The 13447-nt window shown below is 42.9% G+C and overlaps 2 protein-coding genes across 3 annotated transcripts in view; both read left to right on the forward strand.

Moving 5' to 3' along the window:
• LOC147256906 (protein AF-17-like) overlaps positions 1–7021 on the forward strand; it is a 30491-nt gene extending 23470 nt beyond the window's left edge. For both annotated transcript variants that reach the window (XM_086210573.1, XM_086210572.1), the window contains exons 15-20: positions 1729–1929; positions 2094–2170; positions 2391–2746; positions 3221–3311; positions 4040–4252; positions 4334–7021. In XM_086210573.1, the coding sequence (XP_086066699.1) occupies positions 1729–1929; positions 2094–2170; positions 2391–2746; positions 3221–3311; positions 4040–4252; positions 4334–4369 (974 nt within the window). In that variant the 3' untranslated portion in view covers positions 4370–7021. The remainder of the gene's footprint in view (positions 1–1728; positions 1930–2093; positions 2171–2390; positions 2747–3220; positions 3312–4039; positions 4253–4333) is intronic.
• Positions 7022–9736: 2715 nt separating this feature from the next.
• On the forward strand, positions 9737–12727 carry LOC147256907 (CDGSH iron-sulfur domain-containing protein 3, mitochondrial-like). Its single transcript, XM_086210591.1, has 3 exons — positions 9737–9957; positions 10398–10514; positions 12188–12727. The coding sequence occupies exons 1-3, from the start codon at positions 9865–9867 to the stop codon at positions 12374–12376; spliced, it is 399 nt and encodes a 132-aa protein (XP_086066717.1). The 5' UTR covers positions 9737–9864; the 3' UTR covers positions 12377–12727.
• Positions 12728–13447: the final 720 nt, after the last annotated feature.

The following is a 13447-nucleotide window of genomic DNA, read 5'->3' on the forward strand; positions in this document are numbered from 1 at the left end:
CCATTTTCCCTTCCATCCATCCATCCATCCATTTTCTTCACTTATCCTGTTAAGGGTCACGGGGGGTGGAGCCTATCCCAGCGGCTTTCGGGCGAGAGGCGGGGTTCACCCTGGACGGGTTGCCAGGCCATCTCAGGGCCAACACATATAGACAGACAACCATTCACACTCACAGTCACACCTACAGTCAGTTTAGATTATCAATTATCCTAGTCCCATTTGCATGTCTTTGGACTGTGGGAGGAAGCTGGAGTACTTAGAGAGAACCCACGCAGGCACAGGGAGAACATGCAGACTCCACACAGAAAGATCCCGTGCCCAAGCCGGGCCTCGAACCCGGAACCTTCTCGCTGTGAGGCAACAGTGTTAACCACTGCACCACCGTGCCGCCCATTTTCCCTTAAATATTTGTTTATTTTCATTTTTGTACCAGTGTTGCTTCTTTCCCATCCAGTCTTCATAATCCCTCTTAATAGTGTATATTCCCCAGGGTCTCAGCCTCTTCTGTTATGTAAAAGGAAGTCCTCGCAGTCTCCAATAATAATTCAGTATATTTAACTGCTCCAGGAAGAGTGTGTATTAGACGCTAGAATGTGTACTGTACTGATAGCTCCAGAGAGGATGGAGTTCAGTTTCTGATCTGAAGGCCTTGCTGATGGCCTACAAAGACTGCTGTTACAGCTTATACTAAAAACTATGTGAACCATTAATAAATGATTTTATAACACTATTGTACAGTTGGGAACAGATACAGGGATATTGTCAAGTCAAGTCAGTTATATTTTTATTGCGCCAAATCACAACAAAAGTCATCTAATGACATTTACATTACAGCAGGTCTAGGAACACACTTTTTTGATTAATTTCCACCCAGCAATTCTCCATGAGCAAGCACATCGTGCTGCAATGAGAACCTCCCTTTTAACAGGCAGGAATATCTAGCAGACCCAGACTAAAAGTGGTCGGCCATCTGCTTTGACCGGTTGGGGGGAAAGAGAACAAGAAACGGACACAGCGACAAAGATGGATAAGTTAAAGAGAGAGAAAGATGAAGAAAGAGGGGGACAGAGACAAAGAGATAGAGGGAAAGACATGAAGAAGACAGAAGGAGAAAGACGAGCAGAGAGAAAGGCAGAGGACTGGGAGACAGACACACAGCAGACAATAACAGCAATAATGGTAAACTAGCTAAGAATAGTAACATCTTCCACTACCTAAGCAATCGACTTAGAACTTATGCATTGAAGTGCCAGCGGTGATACGAATATAAACCCAGTGCTGATGTTAATGTTATTACAGTACTAAAAATACTGATATGAATACTACCACTGCTAATACTAATAGTGATAGTGAGGGCGTCATAACGAGCCTCTGCAGGTCTGCAGCCTCCTCCAGCAGCAGCATCAGTCAGGGATCTTGGATTTGGGAAAGCACAAAGACTCCAGGGAGGAAGTCGAATTAGTAACATGCATGTATGAGTGAATACAGGGCAGGGAGGAGGAGAGAGAGAAGCCCAGTGCATGGTGGAGTGTTTGATGTCTTCAGCTGTAGATCAAGTATGAGTGTGGTGCTCTTGGAAAATGAGAGGAAACTAAAATATGAGAAAAATCCAGCAAGAGGTTGGAAGTATTAACAGACATTTGTTATATGTGTAAATTTAGGTGTAGACGACTCCTATTTATCATCTTGGTCCAACCTTGTCTTGTCTCTATTTCCTTCCTGCTGTAGTTGTTGAGATGCTACAGTCCCTTCACTCCCTGCAGCAGGAGAACCAGCGTCTCCAGGACCAGATCCTCAGCCTGACGGCCAAGCGGGAGCGCCTCCAGCTGCTCAACACTGAGCTTGCTGTGCCTTTCCCTCCACATGTTCATTCTCTCCAAGGCTCCATGCACACGTCTGCCCAGATCAACTTCCTCTCATCCAATCACGGTCAGATTCTTGACACAGTATTCCTGTCCACGTCCCGCCCCATTGACTCCCTCCCTCCTAAACAGACCACCTGCATGAAACCTTGTTAAAAAGCTACTGTCAGCTTTGTTGTGATAATGTCCTGCAAACTTGAGAGCTTGGGTTTTTGCCTCTCTGCTCCTCAGACCCCCTGAGCACCAATAAGAGTCCCCTGTCCAAAAGCTGCCTCCTTAATGACACCTCCTTTGTTACCTCCTCTGAGGTGAGGACCTGTAGATCTTCTCTCCCTGAAAACACCACACACACACACACACACACACACACACACACACACACACACACACACACACTCTTGAATCACACATTGTTAACTAGATAAGTTACTCCACTTTCTGGCACTGATTATCAGAATTTTTTCTTTCAGTTCAATGACACATTCGCTGAGTGATAAATGCCTAAAACACTTTCATATTTCTCTCCAGGAGCTCCACTCTGGTAGTCCGTCCCGCAGTAGCTCCTCCCTCTCTTTCCAGAGTACCCCTCCTCCTCAGCAAAACCCTGCCTCCTTCACTCAGCCCCTGCTAAATGGGCTGAGTCGAGGTTTAAGCGATGGTCAGACAGGCAGCTCCACCCTGCCCGTGGTGGGCGGGCTCATGGCGTCCCTCACAGGAAGTCCTCAGCTCAATATGAATGGAGTGCTTGGCAGTCTGAACGGTGTGATACAGTCTCCTGTCCAGAGTGCCCCTCATCTCACACTCCCTGCTCTGCGCCCCCAGCCCCCACCACTCAACCCCCAGGCAATGGCACAGGGCTTTCAGCTTCCCAAGAGTGTGAGCCCGTACGTATCCAGCTGAGGAAGGAAGACACCTCAAAACACACCATGTATGAGTTAGAGTGTAGCAGAAACACAACAGTGTGAGGGCTCATTCACAGCGCTCCTAGTAGAGCTGCATAAAAGCAGGATTGTTGTTGATGTTCAACTCACTGACTTCAAATCTGATGACATGTTTGTGTTGTGAAGATGAAGCTTTAAAGCTTCATCTTCTATATTGGGTTATTCTCTGAGTTTCAAATTCATCGTTGACCTTGGAAACAGGAAAGAAAGACTCAGTTTAGTTCCTCAGATTACAACTCATGTGTCCTCTGGGGACCATCTCCAGTTCTTCTTACCCTGGCCTTGGTCCCAGGCACTGAAAGTATTAATGTACTGACACCTGACATACAGGTCCTTGGTGGTGAGTGTAAATACTTGTTGCGTCTGAAGTGTTTCTCGTGGGTGTGACCTGTCAGGATATGGATGTTTGTCTTCCAGGTCTTCTCTCCTGTCAGAGCAGCAGAAGCAGCTTCTCTTGGAGCAGCAGCAGCAGCTGCAGCAGTTCTTCACATCCCAGAACTTCACTCCTGTAAGGACAAGTCTTATCATTTGAGCTTTAACATTGTACGTTAAGCAGGAGATACAGGTGTTTTTGAGACGTCAGAAGTTTTGGGTTTTAAAGGTCTCTAATTTTTCAGCGATGTTGATGAAAATTGTCTCAAACCACTTCAGTATCCTTGCAAGTCACCTTGTCAGCTGGTCTTTTAATTGGAAAGCCGTGGCCCCGTATCTCAGCGTCAATGCTACACAAGGCTACAGTGAAGACTTCGGTCTTCCAGCAATGTGCAGCTGAATCAGGTGCTTACCTGAGCAACAACATTAAACTAAAATGCAAACAGAAATAAAATGGACAAATGTGACACGGTGATGACATGGAGTTGAGTTCCAGCCTTACTGTTAGGAGTTTGCATGTTCACCCTGGTCAGTCGGGGTTTCTTCAACGCTGCAGCTTCCATCCACACACCAAAATATGCAAGTGTAGATTCTACATAGTGGTAATTGATATGAATGATTGTATGTCTCTTTAGAGTATTTACTGGTAATGATAGGAAATTAACATAATTCTTTCATGAAAGGTGCATGTGGAGAACACTGCACAACAATTGAAACTCTTGGAAAAACTTCCCGGATTGGAAGTGAACCAAGCAGACACAAGAGGAATCTGAAGAATTAATTCCAGTTCAGCTGTAGATTCTTTCCGAGTTTGCAGGTTCCCTGAACGCACCATAACCTGACCGTCTTCTACTCCTCCATCAGGAGCAGCAGGTGGTGGTGTGCCAGATGCTTCAGCAACAGAGACAGAGGGAGCTGCAGCGCCTCACGCTGACTGGTGCACTCAACTCTACCCCCAACTCCCCAATGATTGCCCAGTCCCCCAACCTGCTGTCCTCAGCTACGGCCTCGCCTCTGCAGGGCGGCCAGGGAGGAAGCCTCTTTGGCCTGCAGGACAACGCACTTCACAAGCCAGGGGTGTGTGCTTCTCCTGTCACTCCTTCAGTGCCCTGATTATGTCATCTTGTGGAGGTATAACAACTGTGATTTTGTTTTCAGGCTGCAGGAGAGAAGGGTGGAGACAAGAACGGGTGACATGAGCAGCTCAAGTGAAGATACCAGTTATCAACTGACATGACTTTTAAACGTCTTTCCCTCTCTGTCGTTATCTTACACCCTCTATTATGAATGTATAACAGAACAGACTGAAAGATGACGTTTTTGGTGTTTTGAAGTTCTTGATATCGGAGGTTCCTCTCATTGGTTTTTGTGTAGGCAGCTTTCAGAGAGCATGAATACGGTGGTCTCTTCTTAAATTGCACTAATTTATTAGCTAGACCAATGGGGCCGCTGCAGTAGGCGGGGCCCAGGTTCCTGTTCCTCTCTGCAGGTGCTGTCTTGGTTTTTGGTTTGAAGTGTGAACTCGAGCACTGACCGCTTATGAAGCCTCCCCACGGTTTCTCCTCCCAGTCTGTGAGGATCACAGATCGCTGCCACTTCCTGCAACCTCAACTGTCTTCCTCGATATTTTGTCTTCCTTTTGCGTTGATCCCACCCAGACTTCTCCAGATCTCCTGTATGTTGTAGCCGCTCCCAGGCACTTGTTACGTAAAGGCTTACTATACTGTCATTTTCCGTGTGCGTTTAGTGGCATTCCAACATGAAGCTAGTTATTACCTCAGATTTCTCCGCCACCTATTTCCATTGCTGAGATGTGTGGTCCCTATTTTGTGCAGATTCTTTACCGCAATAGCCTTCTCTGGATATCAATGGCCACCAAAAATCTTGCTATTAACTCTAAGGTATTAACTCATGTCAATGTGTAACAATGGCACAGAACTTATGTGTCTAAATGGCGTAGTTGTCCACTTCACACTGGCATCAAATGTAAACGTCGAGCACCAGCTTTGAGTTTCTAAAGACGTTTGTATCCTTCCAGTTGCTGTCGAGATTAAGCAGATGAAACCAAACGTTTGGTAATTGTAAGTAAGAAATAATTATTTCCTAAACAAGTGTGCACTTTGCATGTTAGTAGCTAACAGCAAATTAGCCATCAAACACATTACCTTTTAAAGGATGTTGGTACTTACTAGGCCACTAGGGACCGACAGGTTTTTGATTTTTATGAGTATTTTGCACTCGTTCCTCAAGTGTCCGTTTTTGATGTTACTTTCCTACATATTCTTTTCACGTCCACTAACAAGTAGTTCTTTTAGCAATACTGGATAGATAATGCCTTAATGATACACAGCAAACCAGGAGCCCAAAGGCTTACTCTCTGTCTCTCTCTTTCTCTCTCTTACTCACTCTCTCCCTCCCTCTCTCTCTCTCTCTCTCTCTCTCTCTCCTCATCTTTCTTTGATAATGTTTTTTATCTGGTATGTGGAGAGTTACAGCACTCTTCCTAAACCCGTTTATACTTTTGATAGCGAACTGATGATTTCAAGAGTTGAAATGTGTTAATAACAGTATAGTGGTAACTGAAGTGTCAAATCATTTCCTATTGTACTTTTTGTGTTGAGATGCAATGTTTTTTAGTCGTTTGTGCTTCAGAGAAGGGAGTTGATGAAAAATTTAATCCTGCACAGTGGTGTCATAGGAGCTGGCTGAGGATGTAAACTATTACTTGAGTGCTGTCACGGTAGTGTGTGATACGTAGCGTAGCGGTTATCAGCTCTGAGGAGATGGTGAAATGCCAGTGTTGTTACAGTGGGCGTGTAGCGCCCACCTTCATGGCGTAAGCCTCTGTAGAAACTACGAAAGCTTCTCTTTCCTTCCACTCCACATTCTCATGCGATGCCTCTATTCAGCTCAGTTATCATGTTTTCTCTGGTATCTTTAACAATACTGTCATAGGTCTTTTAAAATGTTCTCTCACTTCTCTTGAACGTGATCTCCCATACATGTGACATCTTGAGAGCTAGATTGTTTTGTTAGTAGCTAATGTAGACGTCAGAAAGGAACTTAAAGCAGCTGACTTGTCGGTGATAAATACTGTAGCAATGACAGAAGAGGAATGTTGATGATGTTGACAAAGACATGAGCCAACATGTTGACATGACTCCTAGAGGGAGGTCTGCAATTTACCAAGTATGTCCTTACAAGTCGCCTCTCATCTGAGACGGAGTCCAGACAAGACCGTGTCCGAGAGATTGACTGAAGAGTGGCGTGAAGGATTTCTGAAGCGGTTTCTTTCTCATGTTGCACTGGGGCACTGTGGGCCCAATTGTAAATCATTTTTTAGTACTTTTTGAATTTTGTTGGAATATGATTTGTATACTTTAAAATGTTTGTGTAAAGACACATTCATTCCTTAAAGCTTTGAAGTTTGGGCAACCAAGATAATCCATGTTCTGAATGTTGTACTGTGTATCTTTATGTGTTCCAACATTTAAGCACCTGTCTCTGAGTGAGGTCTGATGGAGAGCAAGTTACCCATTGGGTTGAAGAATTGCATGAAATGCAGTGGCGTCTCTCAAAATATATTGCTAAATACCAAGTAATAACTATGCATAATTTTAAATGCATCGTTCCCTGAAAAAGAAAATTAAATGAAATGAGCACTGAATTTTAAAAAGGACAAGTAAGTTGTCATTGTACAGTGTATTAGTTTGAGAGAATTGATCAAAAGGAATTTGACAATATTCAGATTAAAATCCCTGTAAAGTATTTTGATATTTTTGTGTGTAAAATTAAAAGGACAAATTAAGACAACTTTTTTGCCAATAAATGTATTTTACTGAGTTGTTTTACATTTTCTCTGGGGTTTTTAATGACGTACCTGGTCCAAGGTTAAACTTGTCACTGCCGTAGACTCAGTGTGTCCAGGCCTGATTTCTATGTTGTAGCTTTACATGGTGACTAATCACAGCAGAAACAAGAGAAATGCTGTGTAATCACCTGTGTTTGCTTTACACACTGTGGCGTCATCTTGAATAAACACACTAGGCAAAAGAACAAACCAAAAAAAAAAATCCAATTCCAGGATATCCAACAGATTATGTCAAAGCTAGAAAATAACAAATCAAACTTTTAAAGAACAGATGCAAGCTTATTTTTTGTTTTTCTTACAAATTAACTTTTTAATAAACCTTTGTAATAGCAATTGCAATTTGATGGAAATTACAATACCACAATTTGTTTGGCTGGTTTTTGTCATGTGTTTTCACTTGATTTTTTTTTTTTTAAACCACAAGGTGGCGCCTAGGAGTAAAGCAAACAAGGAACAGTAAAGGTGACACAGTCATGATTGAATATATGTTAAAAGTGATTTAAAAAAAAACAGTATTCATGTTTGGCCCCTGATGAAATTAGAACGTTGGTTTTGATTCAGCACCATGCTGCTTCATGTGTGTACTGTCCTCGTTCAGTCAAATAATTCGATATGTATCATTTCCTCTCGGTGGTGCAGTGGTTAGCACTGTCGCCTCACAGCAAGAAGGTTCTGGGTTCGAGCCCCGGCTCGGGCATGGGATCTTTCTGTGTGGAGTCTGCATGTTCTCCCTGTGCCTTCGTGGGTTCTCTCTGGTACTCCAGCTTCCTCCAACAGTCCAAAGACATCAAGAGAGGACGAGGCTGATTGATACTCTAAATTGACCGTAGGTGTGGCTGTGAGTGTGAATGGTTGTCAGTCTCTATGTGTTGGCCCTGCGATGGACTGGTGACCTGTCCAGGGTGAACCCCGCCTCATCCGAAAGCCACTGGGATAGGCTCCAGCCCCCCGCGACCCTTAACAGGATAAGTGGATCAAAATGGACGGATGGATGGATAATTTCCTAATGATTATACTGGGTAATTATGTTAAAAGCAGCCCATCTCTTCACAAGATAGAAATGGGGTCTCTTCTGCCCTCAGAAAATGTCACCTATAAATAACCAGAGATTCTTGTGACCTGTGTCAAACGGAACTGGAATAGAAACTGAAGGGATTGGTACCTACATGTTTGCGCTGCTCTAGGTTGTAATAGCAACATCTAAAATGTAAAAACAACAACCAGGTCTTGAATCCAAACAGCACAATGAATGCTAGCTGGAAGTCAGTGAGGATTCACACAAGCATAGGCTGAAGCAAAGTGATGCATAAAACATTACATTTACACATTTGATTTTCTGCCATTCATTAAAGTTTGTTATGCCATGGCTGTCCCACATTCGCTCCGTGACCCATCTTGACCATCCCAGTAGACGTGTCCTGGACACACCACTGATTTTAGAGTCACTCTACACATTATAGAAAAACATGAAAATCTTCTGATGGAATTTAATGATGTGTTCAAAATCTTGCTCAGTTTCACTGTTGTCAGCCATGTGAAGTGAGCCAGAAGGGTAAAAACGTCTTAGTGAGCTCAATGTACTTACATGGGTGAAGTCAGACTTAAAGCTGCTACCTCGTAAGATGTGTCCTTCCACCACCTGCCCATATTTTTCTCCTACTCATTCCCATGTCTTAAGCATTTTACCTGTGATAGTCTGCTGGAAAATGCTTTCAGCTTCAAAACGACTTTAAAATGTAAAATATTGGCCTTTATTTGGTTGAGATTGTCCCTTGGAATTTTGTGTTTACATTGATTCTGTAGCACAAAGTGAACATAATGTATAATATATGCAATTTCCATCCATATCCGTGAAATATCTTTTTTATTAAATCCAATAAAAGCATGTGTTCTATGCTGGAAAATAAAGCCATCACATTATTGCACATAATTTTTAAAGTGCTACCAGCAGGAAGCAGGGCTTCTCTTCTCTTCTCTTCTCAATACTGGTGATTTTATTGTTTTGGAGGAACTGCATCAGTCTGGCACTTGGCACTGGCAAAATTCCATGAAAAGGCTTTTAAAAACAAACTAAAAAATGGAATGTAGTTTCATGAATTGTTATTCTGGAAATGTATTATATTCTGACATGATTTCCCTCTGTATGTATACCCCTGATATGGACACAATGTAAGTACATTTATTTACTTAAGTGTTGTGATTAATTACTCTGTCAAACTAGATATATATATATATATATATATATATATATATATATATATATATATATATATATATATATATATATATATATATATATGTGATAATGGAGATGATGTATTTTCAGTTTTAAGCCTGCTAACTTCAAGAAGGCGTCATCATCGGAGCATATGTGTATGGAACACATTAGATTTTAACATGACCTTTAGAGGTCAAAGGTTCAAGGAGCTGAATATGTCATCACATTGAACGTGTGTTTGCTACTTAAGTGCTCTCAATATCGAATATTCCGCTTGTACCTAATTAGAAGTTGGATAGATTTCCTTGCACCAGTCCTATTTCACCTGGGTGACTCTTTTCTTTGCGTAAAGGAACATAATGTGTCTTTCAGGTTTTTGTTTTGGTTTTTTTTTGTTCAATACAATACAGCGCCTCTTCACGCCAGGACTCAATATAGGTGGAGTCAAATGTTTGACCACGCCCACGTTGAGCCCTCCGGTGACTGAGGCAGTTTACCTCGGCGGTCGAAAGTTTTACGAGGGTTGACCACCAAGGGCCTTGTTTTCAGAGGTAGCTAACCGGTGAAATACTGCCACTACTGCACCGATCCGGTACCAACATGAACACAACGGCCGGTTTTCTGCTCGCCGTCCGGAGAGGTTGCGCTCGGAACTTTAGGCGACCTCAGAATCCAGCAGTTTCCTCCTCGATGGTGAGACTGCTAGTATTCTTTTACATCTTTTTTGCGTTTACTTTCGTACCGAATATTCAGGGTATACCTTGAGTATTTCAAACCACAGTGTTGCACACCTTTATGTAGTCTACTCACCTTTAGCGCCAATTCAAGTACAGTGGAACTCCAGCTACATCATCGCTGCGTATGTTCACCTTCACAGGATGGGATGAATGTATTTATATTTGTGTCAGTCTTACATAAGCATCATTACACTAGTTCTAGGAATGAAAACAGAGGGGGTTTACTGAAAAAATGCACTAATCAGTGACTACACCTCCCACCTCTCACCAGCCAGTCAGTCAGTGTCAGCTCTGATTTTGTATTGTGGGCGATTTTGTATCAGATGTGTTACCTAAAGTTGTTTTAGCGTCCTGTATTCTGCGACCTCCTATGTGATGATGCTATTTGTCCTGCAGGTACTGTGTCATGAGCAGTCCACACAGGCTGTTCCTGCAGCCCGCCTTCCCTACAGAGTCAAGGTGTCTGCTGGGAAACGCTACGCCTGGTGTGCATGTGGACATAGCAAGAAACAGGTTAGTCCTGTGGGGGCTGGAGGAGTGTATTCTTTACAATCACCTGCAGCTCACCTGGGTGAGCAAGGGAACTAAAGGTCTACATGGGCGCTAGCCAGGAGCTAAGATGCGAGGTCAAAACATGAACAAGCACCACCTCATGGACAATGTCATCACCGTTCGTCCCACTGAGAACTTTACATTACTGCTCAGCCCCACAGATGAAACTTCCTGGTTTTCCCTGACCAGCCTGTCTACGAATGATAGACCCACCAATCCTCCACGGAGGGACACCAAGCCAGCGAGGCACATCCCAGTCTAAGTTTCACTGACGTTGTCTCGTACTGCGTCTCTTTAACTGGCGCGTTCATTCATGAAGATCCAGCTGTGGCTGAAACAAGGATGCCAGTATTGATTTTAGATGCCATCATCTGTGTCACCCAGTCACTACATTCCAATCAAAGGCCATTACTCAGATCTGCTTGTGCCTTAATGATGGAACAATGAGATTAAGTCATGAGCACAGCTGGCCATTTGTTGCAGCTCCTTCCTATTTTGACTGAAGCAGCTTGTATTTTGGATGAATATTCCTCCTGATACAGTCGCGGTGCCCCTGGTCTGACTACAGGTGTTTGGCTTTATCGACCCACACGACTTGAGAGCCTGAATTTGCATCCTAGCTGGTTGCTATTCAGAGTGTGTAGTGCTGTTTGATCCATTTGTGTTCTCAACGGGTTGAAATTTGGCAGTTTTCATTGTGGCAAAGTCAGAAAATCAGGTTGACAGATTTATTCAGACATATAAAGAGCTAACTGGAGACATCGATAGAGATGCAATATATCGATCAAAACCTTTTGATCATCGTAGGAAGAGAATAGATCACGTAGATGATACTAATCTCAGGTCACTTCTAGATTAAAAGTGGTAATTGTGGAAATACTTGCAGCATTTTTGATCAAATTACAGAAAGCATTTCTTCATCACTGGGCAGGTGACGAGTAACAATTTCAAGATATTACCGCTGTCAAGGACCAGGTCATGTTTTGTGGCTGTAGTTGGTCTGCCAGCAGGATTACGCAAAATTTATGCAGCAGATTCCCACAAAACATAGTAGAGAGGTGTAGAACTGATCAAGGAGGACCCCTTTACAACTTTAGGCTGATTTGTTCTTTTGTATGACAAAAACTGGGATTTTTTACATTGGGTTCGTTAGATATTCACCTTCTGAGCGCCCTCAAATAATATATATCCTTTACATTGATAAGTAATTGACCTACATCTGCTGCTGGCAGTGTGGTTGCATGTTATGAATGGAGAATCAGCAACATTAATCTAGAATTCCCTCAACCAAGGAGGATATGGAGCAGTTTGTCTATCCGTATTATTGATAACCAGGAGGCCGATTCGGAGGGATGCTGCATGAACCAAGAAAGAAGCCATTAGAGTTTGAGGCAAATCTGTTTAAAGCAGTGACAAATTGTCAGAAGACGACATAGCACAGTTTTTCCTTTTATTTTATTTATTAAATTTATTCATTATAGCCTTTTTTTAGATCATTTTATTTAGTGTTGCTTCTTAGCATTTTTAGTTTCATAAAATGTGTGTGTGTGTGTGTGTGTGTAGTGGGATTAGTAAAATAGTCTGAATGAGAAGACTTGTCATGGTGTGTATTCACTCTTTCTTCTCTCCACCAGCCTTTCTGCGATGGTGCTCACAGGACAGAAGCGCCGACCATCTCTCCACTCCGCTTCACCCCTGACAAGGACAAGACCGTCATGTTGTGCGCCTGCAAACAAACAAGAAATGCTCCATTCTGTGATGGCTCGCACTTTAAAGTTATCTTTCATGATTTGGTAAAGTCTGTGAAAGGTTTGTTTAAATGACTGGTGTTTCGCAGTAAGAATTCTCCTGTCTTCAAACACAGACTACTCTTTGACTTTGTTGGAATGTTGTGATAATGTCCAGATATTCTGGATTGATTAACACTCATAACACCTCACTGGTTGTGAAAGGACTTGTGTAAAAGGTTGTGTTTATCAAATGTGTTGTAAACTACCTTGTATGAATTACAGTACTTCAAAATAAGTTTGCGTCATGTCAGAAGTTGTGTGTTGTGAAGATGAGGTCTTCCAGCAAGGTTTTTGTATTGGTGTTATGAAAAGTGTAGAAATGCTTAATCCTGGATTCATGCATGCTGGTATTAAAAACAACTGTCTTCTTTAACAGTTTAACTGATCCGTAAATTGTAATGTGTGTGTTGTAAATCCGGGGATTTCATTGGTATCCTCGATTCAATCTCCCGCTGAAAGATATCATCAGCCTCTTCTTGATTGGTTCGCTGAGCAGGAGTACGTGGTGGTGGAAGTGTGGGCAGATAGGAGGAAAATAGTATTGATAAACTATTATAATCTATGTCGGCAGATGAGGCTGGAGGAGCTCGAGAGGGTGGAGGGTCAGGATGGGGATAGTGTTATATGGTGTGGGGATTTTAATGCCCATAGTATGCTATGGGGGGGGGGGGGGTAGAACGGACAACAATGGAGAGGTGATTGAGGAGTTGCTGAGTGAGAGGAACCTGGTGTGTGTAAATGATGGGAAGAAGACAAGGGTGGATGTAAGAACGGGTAGAGAGTCGGTGCTAGACTTAACTTTAATGTCCAGTAGACTGGCCCAAAGGTGTGAGTGGGATGTGGTTACTAGTGGGACCATAGGGAGTGATCACTATCCGACTATTTGTTGGCTGGATGTGGAGATGGCAGTGCATGATGGGGGCTCTAGAGGGGGATGGATATTCAGGAAAGCGGACTGGAAGCTATTTGGGATCACGAGCGATGTATACTTAGGGGGGGTGCGAGATGATACTGATAATGAGGAATATGAAAAGCGGGTTCGAGAAGGTATTCTAGTGGCAGCGGAGTTAGCGATACCCAAAAGCTTGGGGAATCTTAAGAGGA

This window comes from Aulostomus chinensis, chromosome 8 (genome assembly GCF_037954235.1).
Source record: "Aulostomus chinensis isolate RoL2024-O1b breed Wild chromosome 8, RoL_Achi_v1.0, whole genome shotgun sequence".
Lineage (NCBI taxonomy): Eukaryota > Metazoa > Chordata > Actinopteri > Syngnathiformes > Aulostomidae > Aulostomus > Aulostomus chinensis.